This window comes from Pezoporus occidentalis, unplaced genomic scaffold (genome assembly GCF_034315485.1).
Source record: "Pezoporus occidentalis ecotype Australia unplaced genomic scaffold, CSIRO_AGI_Poc_V1 ctg108, whole genome shotgun sequence".
In the NCBI taxonomy this organism is placed as follows: Eukaryota; Metazoa; Chordata; class Aves; order Psittaciformes; family Psittacidae; genus Pezoporus; species Pezoporus occidentalis.
The window spans coordinates 3,718,981-3,738,774 of record NW_026912865.1 but is presented as its reverse complement, the minus strand read 5'-3'; the positions used below and the strand labels follow the sequence as shown (position 1 = coordinate 3,738,774).

General features: G+C 37.0%; 1 protein-coding gene across 3 annotated transcripts in view; it reads right to left on the bottom strand.

The window, feature by feature from the left end:
- Positions 1-1,554: 1,554 nt before the first annotated feature.
- The window catches only part of MIA2 (MIA SH3 domain ER export factor 2), a 35,466-nt gene continuing 17,226 nt past the window's right edge, over positions 1,555-19,794 (bottom strand). For 2 of the 3 annotated variants that reach the window (XM_062623950.1, XM_062623968.1), the window contains 16 exons: positions 18,311-18,433; positions 17,624-17,747; positions 16,755-16,801; positions 16,466-16,556; positions 15,162-15,300; positions 13,116-13,217; positions 12,129-12,189; positions 11,777-11,812; positions 10,792-10,859; positions 9,983-10,065; positions 9,554-9,685; positions 7,566-7,700; positions 6,067-6,198; positions 3,443-3,519; positions 2,844-3,069; positions 1,555-2,071 (listed from right to left, as the gene is read on the bottom strand). In XM_062623950.1, coding sequence (XP_062479934.1) covers positions 1,950-2,071; positions 2,844-3,069; positions 3,443-3,519; positions 6,067-6,198; positions 7,566-7,700; positions 9,554-9,685; positions 9,983-10,065; positions 10,792-10,859; positions 11,777-11,812; positions 12,129-12,189; positions 13,116-13,217; positions 15,162-15,300; positions 16,466-16,556; positions 16,755-16,801; positions 17,624-17,747; positions 18,311-18,433 — 1,698 coding nt within the window. In that variant the 3' untranslated portion in view covers positions 1,555-1,949. The remainder of the gene's footprint in view (positions 2,072-2,843; positions 3,070-3,442; positions 3,520-6,066; positions 6,199-7,565; positions 7,701-9,553; positions 9,686-9,982; positions 10,066-10,791; positions 10,860-11,776; positions 11,813-12,128; positions 12,190-13,115; positions 13,218-15,161; positions 15,301-16,465; positions 16,557-16,754; positions 16,802-17,623; positions 17,748-18,310; positions 18,434-19,794) is intronic. The other variant, XM_062623960.1, reaches the window with a different exon arrangement.

Here is a 19,794-nt window from a genome sequence, read left to right as displayed (position 1 = left end):
AAGGGCAAATCCAAGTCATTCCTTCTAGAATCCCTGTGAAGTCTTCCAGGCAAACTTAGAGCCTTTAGAAACCAACTCATTGGCTAAAAATGATGGAACAGCTGAAGTAAATAGCAACTAAAACAATTCAAAGTGGATGATGCATTAAAATGTCTGTTGCTAGAATCTGTTGTTTAATAGCTCAAGTATGAAGGCTTAACTAAATGCCTCTGAGGACTAAACTGGAAGTAGGAAGGAGAATAAAGAAGTGTCAGGGATGAGCCATAGAAGAGTTCTGCAGCTGAAATACACTGATGTGGAAGTATACGATGGTAGCAGCAGGAGCCCTGAGCAGCAGTCACTCTGCAGATTTGACCTAAGCACTCAGAAAAAAACCTCTAGCCCACTTTTTTTGGTAACTCTAATTATGGGGTGGATGCAGGTTGTGTTACAGGCTCAAACTGTGTTCTGGTGTCTGCATGTGCATGCAGAGAACGGGGGGGGGGGGAGGGGGATGGCTGCTGAGCTGCAGCAAGTGGGGGCTTGCTAAAAACAGCTTCCTGCTTTATTTACCTTAAAGGGTCCCCTACGAGATGATTGTGTTGTGAGTAATTATGTGGGTTTTGAGTTGAAGCTAAACTGCCAAAGGCCTCTAGCATAAGTCTTCAGCTTGTACAAGTCAGTAAGCATGGAGGGACGCTCCGTCTGGAAATGCCTGTGCCCTGGCTGCAGTAAAGTGCCCTGTCTGGGCCTGTTGTGATGGCCATTGCCACGAGGAAAGAGGCACAAACTGGTGAACAAGGCACCACAACAACTGCTTTTATAGGCCCAAAATGATGTGGTTTGCCACCTCTTGTTTTTTTTCTTCATTCTGTGCATTTTGTGAAGCCTCACAAGCACTACAAAATGCACATAGACACAATTCATGTCTCAAAGGGTGTGTTTGTTTGGGCTTTTTAGATGTTTCCCATAGCAACATGGTCTTCACCGCTGTTGGCTTTTTTGGTAAGTGTATTTGGTATACTTGCTTCTCTGCCTGCTCTAGACAAATTCTGTGTTGCACCCTGCAGTTTTAATTACCTGTACTATAGGTCAGGATAGGTAGGCATGCTCACAGCTCCTCCCCCAGCCCATGTGGCCACTTTGTTGTTAAAGCCCAAGTGCTTTCCACCGTCAGAGCTGAAGAAATAGGGAAAGGGTGATTTTGTCCCACCCAGCTTCCCAACTGCCAGTGTTAAAGACTAATAAACTGACTTTATCTGCATACTGTAAAAATTCCTGTTTGTTGCAGACATGCCTCATCAAAGGCAAGCATCACAGCACCATGACTCCTGCTCCTGTGTCATAAACCCATCTATACATCTTCAAACAACACTACCAGTTTTGAGGAGTGATGGGAGAGTTGCTTTATATTTCTACTTCCCCTTCTCTCCCTCTGTAGTGGCAGGGCAACTGTCCCTCTATAAAGCTCTGACAACTGAAAGATACAACTACCAGTATGCAGGTAGTAGGGAATAATATTAATACCTATTCACTTCAACCACTTCTGTAGTACAATGTTTCCAGTGACAGTCCTTTCATTTTCAGTAGACTTTTATTAACTGTTTCAGTTTGTTTTCACATCTATTCATAAAGCTGCAACCATCACTTTTGGCATGCAGAGAGAGTCCCTGTTCAGCTAAACAAGGACAAAAGCAGCTGGACTTTTAAAACATGGTTCACATAATTTAAATGTATACGCCTTTGAGATTAGTCAAGTTAGAAATAATTTAAAAATGGCTATTGTACAATGGAAATCACTTATTCACAATATTCATAGTTATTTCATTCTTTATTTACAAAACACTATCCTGAAGATTTTCTATTAAGCTTCAATTTGAGCAAAACCTAAGTAACAATGGTTACTTAACATAAGGAGAGATGCCAGCTGTAGAGTACAGTAAGAGTTCAGCACAGCACTCAAATGACTGTCAAGTCTGCTGTGGGTCAGGTTGTTCTACTGCTGATGAATTTGACTGAGGTGGCTCAACTCTGTTTTCAGGAGGAGGTGGTGGATAGTGAGGATAAGATCTCACTGGAAAAGGATTTCTTACTGTGGGATAATAAGAGCAGTCCAGTTAGTACCACACTAACAACATCCTTGCTCCTCCCACCCCATGCTACTGCTGCTCAGCACTGACCCACAGAACTAGGTGGAGTAAAAGTAGTGGGCAAAGTAGACTTAGGTCTAAGCTTCCAAGAGACAAAGGAAGGAGGAGGACAAAACAATCACTTTTCTCCATAGTTACCTGTGACAGGCTCACAGCAGCAGCCAGTCACTGTTAATGGGTTGCTGCTGCCACCATACCCTTTGGTCTGCTCTAGCAGCCCTTGGCTGTCATACCTCCCCTCTGTTTTGGGAGACAGACAGTTTAGTTCTTCACAGATTAATCAGAGAACAGCAGGAGGCAGAAAGAAGCCCTTCAGTCTGATATGTCCCAAATGCCTGCCTTTGCATGGGCACTGAGTCAAAGCTAAAGGCTGAAAACTTTCAAGATCTATATATGATGCAACCTTGTAGGAGGAAAAGAATTAAGGAAACCATCTACTTGCTTTCCTACTCCAAACGATAACCCTTTAAATGCCGAGGAGTATGTGTCTTTTCCAGCCAAAGCTATCTGTAAAAATTTTTATCAACGAACGTGAGCAACTGTGAAAAAGAAAGTGCAATTAACCTTAATCAGGAAAGATGCTCCGAGTTGGCTGAAATGAGGCAAAGTACGTGCAAGTGAAGGTATAAGTGTTCACCCAGCGTGGTTACTCACTACCTGCACAAAGCACTGATGTGCATCAACTTGAAGGAAATGCTGACAAAAGCTACCTACTTGGCAGTGGAGGGCGTGGCATCCCGAAGTCTGGTACTGGAAAACATTCACGTGGTCCATACATGCCAGCAGGAGGAGGAGGAGGAAAAGGGGGTCCCCGTCGCATTAAAGGTGCTCTAGGATCCACAGGCATCATTGGAGGTCTGACTGGAGGGAAAGGTGGAGGAGCAAACCCTGAACTGACAGTATCACCTTCAGATGCCAGTGACTGATCAGGTAGTGAATTCTGCAACACAGTGAAAACAGGGAAGTTAGCTTAAAAGAAAAGGCTAAGGAAAGGAATACCTCCAACCCTATCAGGCCCACTTCAATGTAGGCTGGCACACTTGGTAACAGCTAGTTTCAACTCTTCCTCAGCTACAGCATAATCCTGAGCAAGGCTATCTATGTGCATTGGCCTTACTTTAATCTTTTGGGTTTTAATTAGTCATACACCAAAATTAATTCACCAGACACTAAGTGCTGTGATAAAAGTATACGTATCATTTTATAATTTGGACTGCACAGTGCAATGTAATGTGACTGATGTACTGGAGACAAGTTTTCCTAGGTACTTCCTAGCTATTTTGCATAAAATCAAGTTTCTTTTAGTTACTTACACTAAGGTTAGAATGGTCTTTCATCCCATTTCCACTTGGTTCTGTTCGTGGGCTATTTTCAGAAGATGTTTGTCCATCTGCATGCAAAAGTTAAACATGTTACTCAGTGCAGAGCTCCTCCACCACCCATTTCTGTATTTTTCAGCATTGTTTTTCTGGAATCAGGATACATGGGCAAGGAGAGAAAAAAAAATTACAGAGAAAAATATTGCTGTACCCAGAAACTGTTCTGCAGGCGGCCTAAAAGACAACTGAGGAACACAAAGCTAAGCCGGAGTATTTACTCCCACCTTCTGTACAAGCTGCACAAGGATTATAAGGTTGCAGCTTTTTCAAAAGTAGTTTCCTGTATCCAAATAAGGCTTTTTCTTCCATTTTACTATTTTTAGAAGTTATAAATGCACTTTCCTAGCAATATATCTTAACATTACTGTCACAGCTCCATTCTTCCCCTCCCTCCTGGATACTACTTCATTCCTTTGGTAGAAATCCCATTCTGGGACTGCCCTTTGATAGGCTCTTGGCATAGAGCTTGACAGCAATCCCATTCAAGTCTGACAAAACCTGGTTCCTTCCTTAGTGGCTAAACATCAAGGAGACTTTGATAACTACACCAGTTCTGGATGAGCACTCAGAAATAAGAAGAAAATAGGAACGTCAGCATTTTTACCTTTATACTTCCCTGAGAACAAGTATTTTTGGTAACTGGAGAAAATTATTAAATGGAATTGTCAGAAGAGAGTCTGACTGGATACAAAGATACTAAAGATGGACACTAAAGGTACTCCTTTCTCAAAAAATAAATTAAAAAATTAAAAACCCCAGAAAAAAAACCAAAACCTGAGATTTAATAAATCCAGATTTCTTCTACTTCTGCCTCAATCAAGACAACACTAAAAAGCACAAGACTGAAACCACACTTCTAACAAGTGACAGATTTTTCATCTACATGTTGTATTCCTTCTCCTTTGAAGCAAACAAAGTTCTTTTCTTAATGCACAGGTCTTTTCCAAAAATCTGCCTTGTCACTTCAAGCAGGTGCTGCCTTTGTTAAAGATACTGCTAGTTAACTATCTGAAGCATTTAAACTCTCTGTCATGTGGAGAATATTCATGCCCTGATAGTGCACAACACTTTCCATTTTAAATCCCTGGAAAGTTGCTCATGAGCTCTGTCAAGCTTTAACCTTTCTGATGAGACATTTCCTGCTCCAGGTACCTGCTTCAAGTTGAATGCTTCTGTAGAGTTAGCCACCTCAGCTTAGGGAAACACGTACTGGTGTGTTCACTTTAAATAACTTTCTCCTTCGAGTTGGAGCCTGGATTTCAGTACCAACAGACACGCTACTGTTCTGCGGTCAGACTCTGTGGGGTGGGGGGTTTAATTTGTTGGAGGGTTTTTTTGCTATTTTTTACAAATACCCAAGTCTAGTGAAATTGCATGTCTCTAAAAAGCAACATTCACATACACTTAATGACTGCTAAATGCCGGCAGTAAGATTATCCAAAACCCTGTTTCCATTAAGTAGGTTTTGAACTGCCTAAGAATTGAATACAGCTTTTACATTGTTGGGGATCTTTTTTTTAATTGTTGCTTGCCAGCAGCTGAACAAAAGGGTAAAAATGGATGCAACAAGTGAGTGCAAAGAAAGCACACCTCTCCTGCTTCTCAGTCAGCATCCAGGTGCTAGAAGAGAGACCTCAGTGGAACACAAAGCATTAGAAAACCGAAGTGAGAAGTGAACCAGAGAGAATCATGGAATGGTTTGGGCTGGAAGGGACCTTAGAGATCACCTAGCTCAAAACCCCTTTCCACAGGCAGGGACACCTTCCACAAGACCAGGCAGCTCAAAGCCACATCCAGCCTGGCCTTGAACACTGCCAGGGATGGGGCAGCCACAACTTCTCTGGGCAACCTGTTCCAGTGTCTCATCACCCTCACAGTAAAGAACATCTTCCTAATATCTAATCTAAATCTTCCCTGTCTCAGTTTAAAGCCATTTGTCCTCGTCTTATCACTACATGCCCTTGTAAGAAGTCCCTCTCCAGATTTCTTGGCTTGGGAAAACGGCTTTCCCAAGCTTTCTTGGCTTGGGAAAGAGGGTAGGAAGGTGACTGGCAATACAGAAACAGAACTGGCTTCCAGTAGAGAACAATTCACTGTAAAACCTGAATCTTCAACCTGAAACAGAACTCAGCGTTCCCAGTTCTTACATCATTACACCAAGTAACAAAGGTTCTCTCTCCTACTGGGCAGCAAATACGGTAACTCACTTCTAATTGTATCAGTAGCTGAATGCTATGTGGCAAAGTTTCTGTTGTGATTTAATGTCTTCAGCCTAGCTGATGAATCAGACACATGTGACTTACTAGGCATTACATAAGGATGAAAACTGCTTAATAAGAATTAGGGCTTAAAGCTCTTAAAACTGTTTCAGTGATGAGGTTTAAGTCACCAAAACTTTGCCTCTGCGCTTCTGGCTGTTGCTAAGTACCACAAAACTAGAATTTATGTAATCAGTCAATTTAAAACAAATGGTACTTGGGTCAGTGAAATGTGTGATTAAGTTGAGGGCAACTGCACTGTGAGCTACCAGTTGATAGTACCATGGAAGCAATTCCCACCTGTTTTATCAAAAGACTGCACATTGTAAGCTCGTAGTTCTGCTGGTCCAGAAAGTCTTCCAGTGTTTGGAGGATTAGGGAAAAATCTTTCTTGTCTTCGAGGAGGAAGAACTGGATCAGCATAAGGCTCACCTAACATTGAAGAAATTGCAAAACAGATCAGTGAAGACTGATGCCCCCATTCCATACAATTTTAGGCCAGCAAAAATCTCTGGATATGTTATGCTTTTGTAAATATCCAAAGTCACTATTAATCAGGGTAAGTAAACAAGTCCTAAAACAACGACACAGGATCCCACCAAGTATATAGTATAGCTTGTTTCTAAGAGCTGCAAAAGTTCATTGATACTTTGGTTTAACACAGTAGCATTTCAAAAGTTACAACTGTCTACCTTATAAACAGGCCTTGAAATGAAAAGTTCAGCATAGCAATGAAGGTGAAAAGCAAAATAAGGCACTATGCATATTAAGCCATTCTTAGATAAAAGTGCTGTTTTCTGTTACGTTTCATAGTGCTATAATGTGTTTTCACCAACTTCCTAGCATCAGGTGTAGCACTCAATCATGCAAGCTACAAGGCAAAAAATATATGAATGAGATCCAAGTACAAAGATAGGGTAAGAACACAGCTCAGGTCAACAAAATGAGACAACCTCTCTGCAGTTATCATGTCAACAGATCAGATCTGGCAAATGTGAAACTGTTCCAGAGTGGACTTTGAGTTTTATAATCGTGCTTTCACACAAAAGTGTAGCAACTACAATATTGCTTGCTGTATCTAGCAATTGAGGCACTGTAATCTGTGTACTTTACCTTATTTATTTGTTTAGCTTTAACTTTTGTAGCATTTTTTTCTACTTTACTATAGGTATACAGGAACATTGTCCTTTCCCCTGCATTGTTTACTTGAGAAATATCAGTAGTATTCTTTTTGATTCATGTCTGTCTTCCTTGAGTGATAATATGCAATACAGATGTTTAGCTGAAGAAGTGAGCTAAGACTAATTTTATTGTTAATTATCAAAGAGGCAGTATCAACATGAAAACATGTCAAACAGGTCGACTGTACCACAGTACTCTTGTACTATTAATATAAATGTTTGTTTGAAAAACATAGTATTTTCCAACATTACCTACCTTCTATTTATTCATTTAAAGCTAATGTACGATTGAAAGTTTTTACTTTCTCAGATTTCTTACAAATTATCCAGCCCAGACAAGTCTTCTGATGCACTAAAACTCTCAGTAAAATGATGAAACTGAACAGTTGACAGTACACTGCTAGTACCAATATAGATTTAAAAGATAGCATAGAAGTGCAAGTGAACCACTCTATTCAAAGAGGAAAAAAACTACTATAAAAAACCTTTCCAGTGGAGTTGCACATGCAGTTCCAAGAAAACATTTCATATTTTTAAGCAAAACATACTTAATTATATACACTGAAAGTCAATAACTCTATTTTTTCATAGATACAGCAGCTAAGCAGATTTTTGTACCTGGTGGAGGCAGAATTAGTCTGCGTTCTCTATCCCAAGGAGGAGATAGGGATCCAGTATCTGAAGGTGGTCTGTGGGGATCAGAACTCAGCTCTCCTCTTTCATCACCAGCTTCATACATTGGTCCTCTGGATCCTAATCGAAGAAACAGATAGCTCTTTATGAAGGTATTTTAAATCCTCTATTAAGGCTTTCTTCCTTAAGACTGAAAATAGTAAAACAAATCAAGGAACACCAACACTGTCAACATATGAGAGGCGCATGGCTCCACAGGACTCTCCATCTGTTTGCTGATGACCAGTTATGTTTACTCGAAGTGTTTAAAAGGCTGGTTCGGAATTAAAACATTTGCACTCCTGTTGAACTAAATCTAGAGTATCTGCCTTTATTTTTTTTAATAATAATTTAAGAGTTTCAATTTATTCAAATCAGAGAAACTACTGCCCTCATGAGAAATCATTTCCTCAGTACTTAAAAACCTGCTGCTAAACCAAAAATTAGCACACTGACAGTTAATACCATCATCATAACAAAACATCCACATTACATTCAACACTTCCGGTTCTAATTCTTTATTCAAGAAAATAATAAGAACACACTTGCTCAACACAGAAGCAGGTGCAAGCGGAAGTGTAACAACGAGTGATTTTAGGTTGCAAGCTTCCTTTAAAATAGAACAGGTCTGAAGAATTACAAAAATACTGAATTCTGGTCTCATTCTCTATCCTAAAATTCAACCCAAATTTGACGCCATTTCATGTCTTGTGTAAAGTGAGATGAGCAGTATAATTACCCTGCAGCTGCCATTATTTAAACGCATCATTTGTTTAATCTGCACAAGTTACATTAGTGCATGACTGTGAAACGGGCAGTGGTTATGTCTTTGCATAGTCTCTTTCCTTGCTAATACTGCATCCTGAAATACAGTTTTTACTCTTCCTGACCAGGAACAGCTGAGCTACATTTATAAGATACATTGGACAGCTCAGTTTCATTACTTGCTGCCTCTCTACAAATAAATTGTCAAATATGATTTTCATTGTGTGTGGTACAGCTACAGTTGAACACTGAATCTCAAACTTTTCCGACTTAGAAAATTAATCAATTTCCATATGCACCCAGATACACTTTTTACAAAGAATTAAATAAATAGTTCATGCTGGTCTTTTAAAAATCAATGTTGATTAATTAAATCCTTACAGGAGAGACAGTTATACATATTTCCCAGGAAACATGTACAGGCTTCAATGGGTTTAACAGTAAAATAAACAGTATCTTCTTTATTACCTGTAACAGATGCTGAACTCCACTCTAGCATTTATCTACATTATCTCCATCAACATCAAAAACATGAACAGTGTTTTTTCTTCCCTTACAACCCATGACACCACAGCTTGCTTTTACCTACTCTTCAATCTCTGAATTTTACTCCTTACAGAAAACCTTCTTGGTACCTTTTATCAGTAGGAAAGAAAATGTCTCCACATATAATGACTGCCTCAAATTTAGAACAAAGGGAGGAAAACAATCATCATGACCCCCAGTAAAATTAAATGTTTTTGCCAACACAGGTACTCTCTCCTCTTGCCAAATGCAGACTTAATGAGATAAAAGAGGCAGTACTCTTTCTTCAGAAAGCTAATCTTGTTTACATTAAAATCACAAGTCTATTTCAGCAGAACCCCATCTGTCCAAGAAATAACCCAAGACTGATTATGTCTGGCTTTCCACTTTCCTCAATCTATGCTTCTAAAGCGAATCCACTATCTAACCTAATACTAGTAACAACTGTATGTTCCATTGTACTCTTTCATTAGAAAGCTTTAGAAGCAAGTTGAAAAACAGGGAGAATTTGTCCAATCAACTGTTTATATTGAATTAGATGTTTTAATACTTTTTGTCACCAGCAAGAGGAAAAGGTGTGACAGATTTATAGTAGAGGAGAGAGAAATCCAGAATAGATAGATTTTCAAGTTTAAGAATTGTACCTCTTCCTCCTCCTCCACCTGGAAGCATAGGTGAAAGCCTTAAAGGACCCTCCAATAAAGTTGGAGGAGAAAGAAAAGCTCTTGTTTCAGATGAAGGCCGGCCCATTGGTGAGGGTCCATATGGGGAATGCTCTGGAACAGTTAAAACAAAATACTCAAGTTCACAATATTTAGTTTAACAAATTGTATAATTAACTTCTCAGGTGAAGTTGAAAACTAAATTGTAAAGGTGAAATGAAAATTGTGCTCTACACATCTGTATCATGTTCCCAGTCTACTCTCATGAACACTACAAACGCTCTTAGTTTCAACAAAATACTCAACATGACCTAGAGCCACTTATTACCCAACAATTCTTTCTAAATGACTGTTACTTGTACATACACATGGCCAAGACAGTTTTCAAACAATTACAATTCAATACTGTACCTCTGCCAAATAGTCTAGCTGGAACATCAAGAGCATAAGGATCTTTTTCTAAAAGATCAAGTTTAAATTCTGCTTCAGTTAATCTGCAAATAAACAACAAAAAAGTAGTAAATAACCAAGAAGTGCAAAAGTTTTATTGGCCTGCACTGTTTACTGCTGGGTTTTCCATTTTAAAGGGTTAATGAAGCAACATATTTCCTGAATAAAATGAAGAAAGACAAGGATGTCACAGAACTCTAAACTTAAGAGCTCCTGAAAGTATTTCTCTATGCTGCTGTATTTAAACTGTAATTCAGAAGTCAAAGTGGCATGTTAGATATCACATTTCCTAGCGTGATATTACTGTCATGAGCACTCTAAACTGCATTCCAAGTATTGGTTAACTTCACACCTAAAGGTTCCTCCCAACCACCACCACCTGACTGGTTAGCCCAGTATTAACTTCTCAGATACATAAGCTGTAAAATCACTAGGTAACCACAACACGTGGTAGAAACATACTTATTTAAAACAAACAAATAAACAAACCCACTCCTAAAGTCCTTGAGTCCCAGTACTACATTCTGCTTCATTCCTGAAACATTTCAATCCTTTTCATAGTTCTTAAGTTCTTGCTTTCTTACATGTTATCATTACAGGAATGCTCAAATGACTCCCTTTCAGAACTCCAGTGGAACACTACACTCCCTCTGCACTGTTTAGGCCACTACTGATTAACACAGGTCTAGAAAACATCAAACTGCATCAGTCCAGAACATACTCACATGCCAAATTGTACTTGTTCACAGTTAGATCGGGAGTGCACTTACTTTTGTCTGTTATGTGCATTTTCTTTTTTTATATCACTGAGGTGTCTTTCAGCTGCTCGGGCTGCAAGCTTTGGGAAGGGACAAAAGTCAGATGCTTAGATATTGCTATTTAGTAATTAAATGCTTCATATATGTGACAGGTCCTAGGTCCAAGACTTTTTTTTCTATCTTAAGTGTGTGGACTCTATTTTCACAAGATATGACTTGCGTATAAAGCGTGTGAAATAGAGCCTCAGATCTGTCACCAAATGACAGTAGCAGCTCTATTATCCAAATTTTTGAGGAATGACATGGCTTTCCTGCAGGTTCTTAAAACTGCAGAAATAAAATTCTTTGGCTATAGCTGCTTTTAGCTTCTACAGAATATGTGCAAGATTTAAAGTCTCAGATTTTATAAAATAAATTTTTATTTTAAAATCGGATAGTAAACACTGTAAAATTATGACCATGAAGTACCACAGCTTTTAACAGGATTCTATCTTATACAGACCACTCTGTGAAACTGCAGAATGTACTAGTCAGGAGATATTTTGAGGTTTCCTGTTTGGAAGAACAGGTAAAAATGGATTTTGCAGCAACATTCTTAGGAAGCTGTCAATGGAACACGCTGTTCTCACAGGACATAATGTTTTCTATTAGTAGATAAAACGAGTGAAGTACATCCAGGGAAAATACCAAAATGGCACTGAAACAAGGCCAAACATTTTTATTATTAGAAAAATGTCACACACTTGTTAAATGGTAACGTTATTTCGGCAGATTTATTGCTACAGCAAATAATACTGTAACATCAGTGTACTATGCTCATAGGTAGCTGGCTTAATTATTCCAACTGTTTTATATAAGTATTTTTAACATGCTTTTGTGTTGGTGACAGGCTAATTTTGATTATCTGTTTTTAATAAGAAACAAAAAATGGATAAAGCAAGCTATTCAAATCGTGGAAGACACACAAAGTTTAGAAAAGTCAGTAGTTGGAACATACCCAATTATCATGAGCTTTTTTCTCATGTGAAGTAATCTGTGAAAGAGAGATTCATTAGATCATTATCCATGTAAAACAAGAGAACTTCAGACTGAGTATATGCTCTTATTCATAAATTTAATGTGTGTGGATAATTTATAATGAGATATCTAAATGTCAAAGTTATCTGGTGATCTCTGCTGTGAAATTGTGGCAGTCAGAACCAGATGACAGCGCTGGGGGGAGTGAATGGCAAAAAAAACACTCAACAAAATCAAGCCAAACAGTATCACAACCTCACTGAAAGTGGTATTTCAGTTGCAGTAAGATCCCATCTACTTGGCTTAGATGGTAAGTAACACACAGCATATACCTGATTCTGGTAAGAACGAATGGTTCTTTCTAGCTCGTCTTCAAGATCTTTTGCTCGCTCTCTGTAACAAAATTAAGGTTTATAACATTGTAATAAAATGTGGAGGAAAGTAATTTTATATACAGTAAACACAATGGTAAACATAATGCTATAATTAAGTCTGTTTTTTTTTTTAATCCAAAACACAGTATTGTCACTTAGGCCCATGGGATAAATGAAAATTCTAAGTAAATCATAAGGGCGAATTCTGTCTTCCTGTATGAACACTGAAGAATATCCTCAAGAATTTTACATTGTAGAGACAGAATTAATCTAATCAACACTTCAGGAAGCATTGTTAATCAGTATGTTTCAGTTGGAGTCAATACTGCATAAACATTGAAGGAAGGTGGGGAATACGCATTGCAGATTGAAGAATGATGCCATAGTTCCAGAAACAACAGAAACAAATTAGAGATAAACAGCTGGTGTAACACAAAACAGAGCCAAGCAGTAAATAAAAAACAAAACCCCAAACCAAACTACAGAAAATATTCCCACATTTTACCAAAGAATTTCTAAACAACAGTACTATTTTAAAAGCTCAGACATACAGAAAAAGAATACTGTAACTATAAAACATACATGTTAGGAAAACTGAACATTGTATTTACCTCACAGTATTCTTCCTAACTTTGTATTTTTATCTCTGTTCAGTAAAAGGAACTAAAGACCACTTCTACCATTCCATTAAAGCTAACATGTCAATACAATTAGCATTCTAATGGAAAAAAATGTTGCTAATGGTCTTAAATACCCTAATTTTTTAGCAAAGCAAAAACTTCCTTAGTATGCATTATTACACATAAACCAGCACATAACACACACACACAGAGCACAAGAAACTGGAAGAAAATACATTCACTTATGATGGTGTTTTTATTAATTCTCTATTGCCTTTTGTTCACTTTAGAACAAGTGATTACAGCAACTGCAATCTGTAATTACCTGTAGCTGTTCAGTTCTTCAGCAGCATGATTTATTTTTTCATCTATTTTAGAAAGCTTTTCTTCCTTCTGTAGGCGTTCTCTCTCTTCTACTGTCAGCTTTCTTTAAGAAAAATCAAAAACTATGGTTAATTCTGTTTCAAGTCAACAATTTTGTCATTGGTCTGTCAAGAATGTATGATGAATACATGATATGTATCCAGATAAAGAGTTTTATAGGCAGCATATGAAGTGGCATAAATAGCACTAGTTTGTATTCCTATCAGTTTATTCAGTCCATTAGCTGTTCTATATTACACAATTAGATTACCACTGTTCCTAAAAGGATTCTGGAAGACAATGCACATTACCAAAGAATATTTCTATATGGGGCAGGAGGGAAGCAGATACAAATCAAATCAAATCAAAATAAAACCCAAACTGCACTAACTTTCAGTGATTTGTTATGGTACTTCTTTTACATTTTAACGTAAAAAGCTTTCCAGACAAGAAAAAAGGTTGTTATCAGCTATTACAAAATAGTTATTAAAAAAATACACATATTCTTTACAGGTCTCTCTTTTTAATGCCTTACTGGACACTACAGAAGAGAAACCCCACATTCCACACTACAGAATACGCACAAGGCAATTCTGCAGAACACACGTGGATGCTACTGCTGCATACAGCCCTGAACAGGTAAGCTGGTCATTTTCCTGTAAACAGCAGTCCTTCATAATCAAACTATCTAAACAATGGATCTTTTGAATATGATATAAACTTCTACTCAATCTTTATTTCCCACTTTTCTATTTCCCTTGTTTTTAAAAGATGCCTTATTAATACTAATAGCCCCTTTTATTCTGCTATCTCATTTTGGCATTTCTAAAATCTTCAATAAGCAGCATACATTTGCTGAGCTTTAGTGTGGTATTTTTAAATATCATCCACACAGTCTGCTAACATTTTTCATTTCTTACTGTCCATCATTGCTTCTTTTTAATAGGTTCCTTCCCACTCCCCCCTGCATTTTAAAAACTCGAATGTTAATGGAGTGGATTTCTAGGTTTTGCTCCGTCTACAAAAGATGTTAAATATCTATACAAACATAGGTATTTCAGAGCAGATTACTGAAAATAATACTTAAAAAGGTCCTGCACACTGCTCAGTACAGGATCAAGACTTGTGCTGCTTCTCTTGCTGCCTTCACGATCATGTCTGCTCCTTGAAGAAATAATTTCTGGCTAGTACAACTGTAGTTCTACCACTGGACCCTAAAATGGTGTATGCTGCTCACTCCCTTCCCCATACACAAACACACACACACTTCTGAAGATTATTACATGTCCTATCCCAACTTTATTTCTAGAGCTTAACTTATTTCTGATTTCAATCTGTAAGTCGTATTTCCTATGATCATCCTGACTGGGAGGCAGATAGTACAGCCCTCATATTCTATCCTCCTTGGTGAGGAAAGCCTGATTCACAGGGGTTCTATGTTGCTTACTGAAAACAGCTTGCCTATGTTTTAATTCTAAGCTTAATTTTATAAGAGCACCCCTCCTCTGCTGACATTACCAGCTCTCTTTACTATACAAAATATACTTCACAAACAGCTACTGTTTATCATTCTTTCAGTAACTTTGATAGCCTTACTACATAATTTAATAAAAAGTAATATTTTAAATAAAATTTATTATTGTCAATAATTTAATAAAAATAATCAACCTTTCCCACCTTAACAATCAAACTTTACCCTTTATTTCACAGATTAAAAGTTTGTTACTCCTTGTTTTATCTTTGTTTCTGTACTGTACTCACTGTGGAAAAGTCCCAAAATAATATACCACTACTTTAACGGAAACAAATTCTATAATATTACTGTGATCACAAACGTAAATGAAGCTGAAACGTCATGTAACTTCATGTACAACTTCATAGGATCTTCACAATCCAGAAAACTCTGGAAAGCAGTACTCAAATTTTCAGTAATTTTTAGCAACCCAAGTGAAAAGAGTTACATTCAAATCAAACAGTAAACATTGAAAATAAAAAGAGGAACTGGCACCTGTGTAATTTCATTTCATTTTCTTGATAAAGTTCAGTCATTACTTTAAGTTTCTGCTGAAGCTTTTGAACTTCACTTTCATAATGTTTGTTTTCAGACTGCAAGGAAGCTTGTTGACTCTGAAGATGTTCTATACGTTCTGTCAAATTTAGAAATAATCATTATTAGGATAATGCATAATTTACAAAATCAAAATATTTGCAATATTTTAGTACATTAGGATTCTACAAAACTCTTTGATCCTATGTTGATTTAATAATATAAGCAATACTATATTAGTGCATATCTGAGCTTATATCTAGCCTTTGCTCCAAATTGCATAGCTTCTTTGAAAACAGTATTATAAATTTCCATTTAGGGCTCTTATTGTGATTACTCTGCTACAGAAGTAAAATCGGTACTATCATACACTTTTTGCAGATTTACCTACAGGTCTTACTGAGTAACTGAAGGGCTACTACCCTAACTACCTTATCTTTCCAAATTGAAATCTGTCATGTTTCTTTTCCTATTTACTATTTCTATGCCTCTCAAGAAACATAGAATGCTTAAAGTAAGTTTGAATACCTTTATAGGACAGAGTTACAATCAATTTGGGAAACACACTAACACAAAGACTCAGTTAAAAGTATTATCAAAAACTGAAAAATACAGTTGTACAGAGCATTTCATCACCCAGAAACCAAACCATAGTACATTCAAATGTGATGGCTACACTGATGGTTGTTATCTATAAAAGTAATAGCTAATGACAGGCTTTAATTTGAATCAGAGTGGCAGTGTTTTCATTTCATAAGGTTTAATTCAGTATGTTCTACACAACAAAAGAAAAACCAGAGCAAGATGCTTTCAGGTACAATTCTCTAAATGCAGCATTTGGGATTTTAAGAAGTACTGAGCTTGCATTCATTACAAACTAATAACAAGCTACCATTTTTAACAGATGGTTTTAAAATTTAGATTAAAACTCCACTATGTCCAGAAATTTTGCAATGAAGGTATTATATACTTATTAACAACTTTGTCCATTTATTTTAAGACTTACAACTATCATGTTCTAGAATATTCCAGCAGAGTACAACAAAATTTACAAAGTGCTTCAGCAACTTCAATTGCTTTACCTCTAAAATCAAATACTTAAAATAGCTAAGCAACTTAAACTCAAACAAGCATTTTAAAAATCAAGTAGAGCTATTAATGTAAGCTTAATTCAGTTTTTCCTGGAAGTAACAGTTCTGGTCTGTAACACCACTTTGCAAAAGCAGCACCTTATTAAATTTAAAGGCAAAACAACGTTTAATTACCTGTAAGTTCTCCTTTAGCTTTATTTTCATCAGACAGTTTTGAATACATTTGATCTCTTTCTGTTTCCAGGGTCTTTAAACAAGCATTTAACTACAATCAAAATAAAATCAAACAAAAACAATCAAAAACTAAGCACTTTAAGATTACCAGAAACTTTGCATGAAAAAATATCTAATTAAACATTAAAAGATGCTGAACTCTGTGCTACTGAGATCTATATGCAATTAAACTTATCCCCAAAAATGCATATGTTCCCTCTAGTTCCCCCGTTTCTTAAAAATCACATACCTTTGCAGCATAGATCAATTTCTTCACAGTTCGTTTTTGCTGATCATCTGATTGACAGAATAGAATAAATCACATAAAAAGTACTAAAAGGTTTGTGACAGAGCTTGCTTTTATAATAAAGCATTCTTCAAGATATCATGAGAGGCATAGCAGATTTGGAGGAAAAAGAAGAAAACAAAAAGCAGTGTGTGTGTTTGGATATGCTATGCTTGTATTTTAGTGCTTTGTTTGCCAATCAATTGCCAATCAATCAGACTTAGAATGCTCATACTAAAAGTAAGATGTTGAATACACACTGTAAGTTTTACTGTGACATGCCTTATGGAATAATCAGCACCAGCATAAAAAGAAGCTGCAGCAAGAAAAAGGTGAGAGAAAGGCTTTTCTGTGCTGCTGTTTTGAGGGGACCCACATCTATGCTCATCTGATTCCACTGCTATCATACTGCCTGAAACAAGTAACGCCTGCATAAGGACAAGGAAGCAGAAATTAGGCTCTAAGGACCCTCAGTGCTATTGCTGAGAGAACTTCAAGAAGAAATGAAAGCTAGAGTTCCATCTACAAATGCTTGAGAATCACTTCTTAATACTAATATAGGCTAGTCATTCTGCAAGAGACTGAGTACTTAGTCTTTACATTGCTCTATGGCAATGCATATGCTTTAGCTATATCCACACACTACTAAATAGTAGCATAGGTTGTTATTCTGAAGGTGTCCAACTGTCACTTAACTGTCTGACACGAATAACATCTGAGTTTTGAAAATCTGACTTCTACAAAGCTAATCCTTCAACTTTCCTGGAAGTTTGTTAGCTCTGTAATTCTAGAACATCTATTAAATTAAAGATGAGAAGCTATACAAACCATACCTAAATGCTCTCCATTCTCTGTTTCACCCTTTATATCTGTGTCCCAATGATTATCTTCAGCATCATCATCTTCTCTTATTGCTGAACTCCAGTCTTTCATCTTCAGTAAGTATTGTGTTAGCGACTAAGAAAAAGCCCCCAACAAAACACAAGGAGTAACATAAATACCAGCAATGAAAATGTAGTTACCATTACTTTTTTAGGAGTTCTGTCCTTTATTTAGTCCCTTTGTAGATTAAGTGAGCCCCCCCAGATGTCTGATATGACTTCTTCTATTGCAACATACACCTGCAGGTCAACAGGTGTGTCCTTGTGAACTTTTCAAATAGCCAAGCACATATGTGCTTAGCAGGTACATGACGTATGCACACACATGTAAGAATACACCCCCAACTCTCAGCTCCAAATAAAAAAAAAAAACAACAAAAAAAAAGCAAATACTCAATCAGAGCTGAAAGTTTTTTCTTTATTTAATGTGCTTCCAAAGCTATCCGACTGCTGCATTGTGCTGCTAAGCAACCTTTTCTGTTTAGCAGCAAACAAGACATTAGAGGATGGAGACAGCAAACAAAACCCCAGAACAGCTTAATGCATACTTAGACAAGGAGACTTTGTTAGACTTTCTTGGAACTCCTTTATTAGCATCAGTCTGAATAATTTAGTTTAATGCTAGCTGTCATAATTTACCTTGACTTGACTCTCTTTATTTTTCAGCACTTCTTCTATATCTGCTTTAGAAGACTCGAGCATCTTAGTTTGTTCATTTAATTCACTAAATCGTTCACTCCATCCTTCAGCTTCTTGTAAAAGCTAAAAAGAAAACCAGCAGATTAGCACTGATTGTCTATCACAACCAAGAGTCAACGATGAATAGTACTTGAGCTTGTTATCTATATTATCTGTACATAAGCAGAATTTTAACCTCTCACCCGTCAGTAAGAATTAACAGAGATAAGACTACAAGACAGAAGACAGTTAAACCTTGAGAGTTGAAAAGTAAGACTTTAATGTTATTGTCCAGTTGATTTATCTGCAACAGCTCTCCCCTGTAATTAGTTGTTAGGATATTTTTAAACGTTTGTAAGAACAGTTCAGTTAATACTCCACTCAGTTTAAAAACCCTGATGTGACAAAAACAATGGATATAAAATAGCTACAATTTGTGTAACAGCTACAAACACTGGGGAATGGATGGAGAGAACACTCATTCTCCAATATGCACACACACTTGTGAAATTCTACCTGGGTCTTTTTAACCTGGTAAAGATTGGAAAGGTCAGGAAAACCAGGAAGCTTTTTAGAAAGCTATTTAAATTCATATGAACTGTAAAACTGTACTATGGCAGGGGTTTGGAACTAGGTGATCTTTAAGGTCCCTTCCAACCCAAACAATTCTATGATTTCTTCTAGTCTTGTCCATACCTGTTAGATTTTAGATTTTTACAATTCTTTTTTAAAAAATGTTCCCTGTTAAAGAAAGTCACAGCAACTGCATGTATTCAACACCTGCTAGTATGTATCTTTGTAATTAACTGTGGTTAACTAAAAAGACAAGTAAATTCCAAGGTTATATTTTAGACATTCCCTAGAAAAATCTCATTTCACAAAAATACTTTACAGCAGTAAAAGGATTAGTGCACTTAAGCACCAGATCATTAAAAATAACTACTGCAACATATTATCTAATTGAACCATGCCTTCATATTGTGAGAATAAAATTGAACTGATGCAAATTTCTGTTAAAACAAAACATGCAGTACAAAAACATGGGGTACAGCACAAAAAATTTTGCCTAAGAGTCAAAAGAATATTGTAGAAAATTGCACAACAGGCAACCAATTTGAAAGCAGTGAATGTACAGAAAGGAATAACTAGGTTGAGCGACAACAGCCAGTTAAACTAAAAATAAAACCAGAAAATGGTAGTTAAACAGGGGAACTGCCATGCAAATAGACAAGCAAGCCTGAACACTGATCAAAGATAAACTAGATGGCATAAACCAAAAAACATGTGACTAGAATTGGGTGAACCCCACTTGGCAGACAACTGCACCTTTTCACGCAGTCAAAGCCATGTATGAATTTGCAGCCTCATTCAAACTACGTTATTACAGATAAATCAAAAATACTCTTTACGCTAATACGGCTTAGAAGACGTACACAGGCAACTAA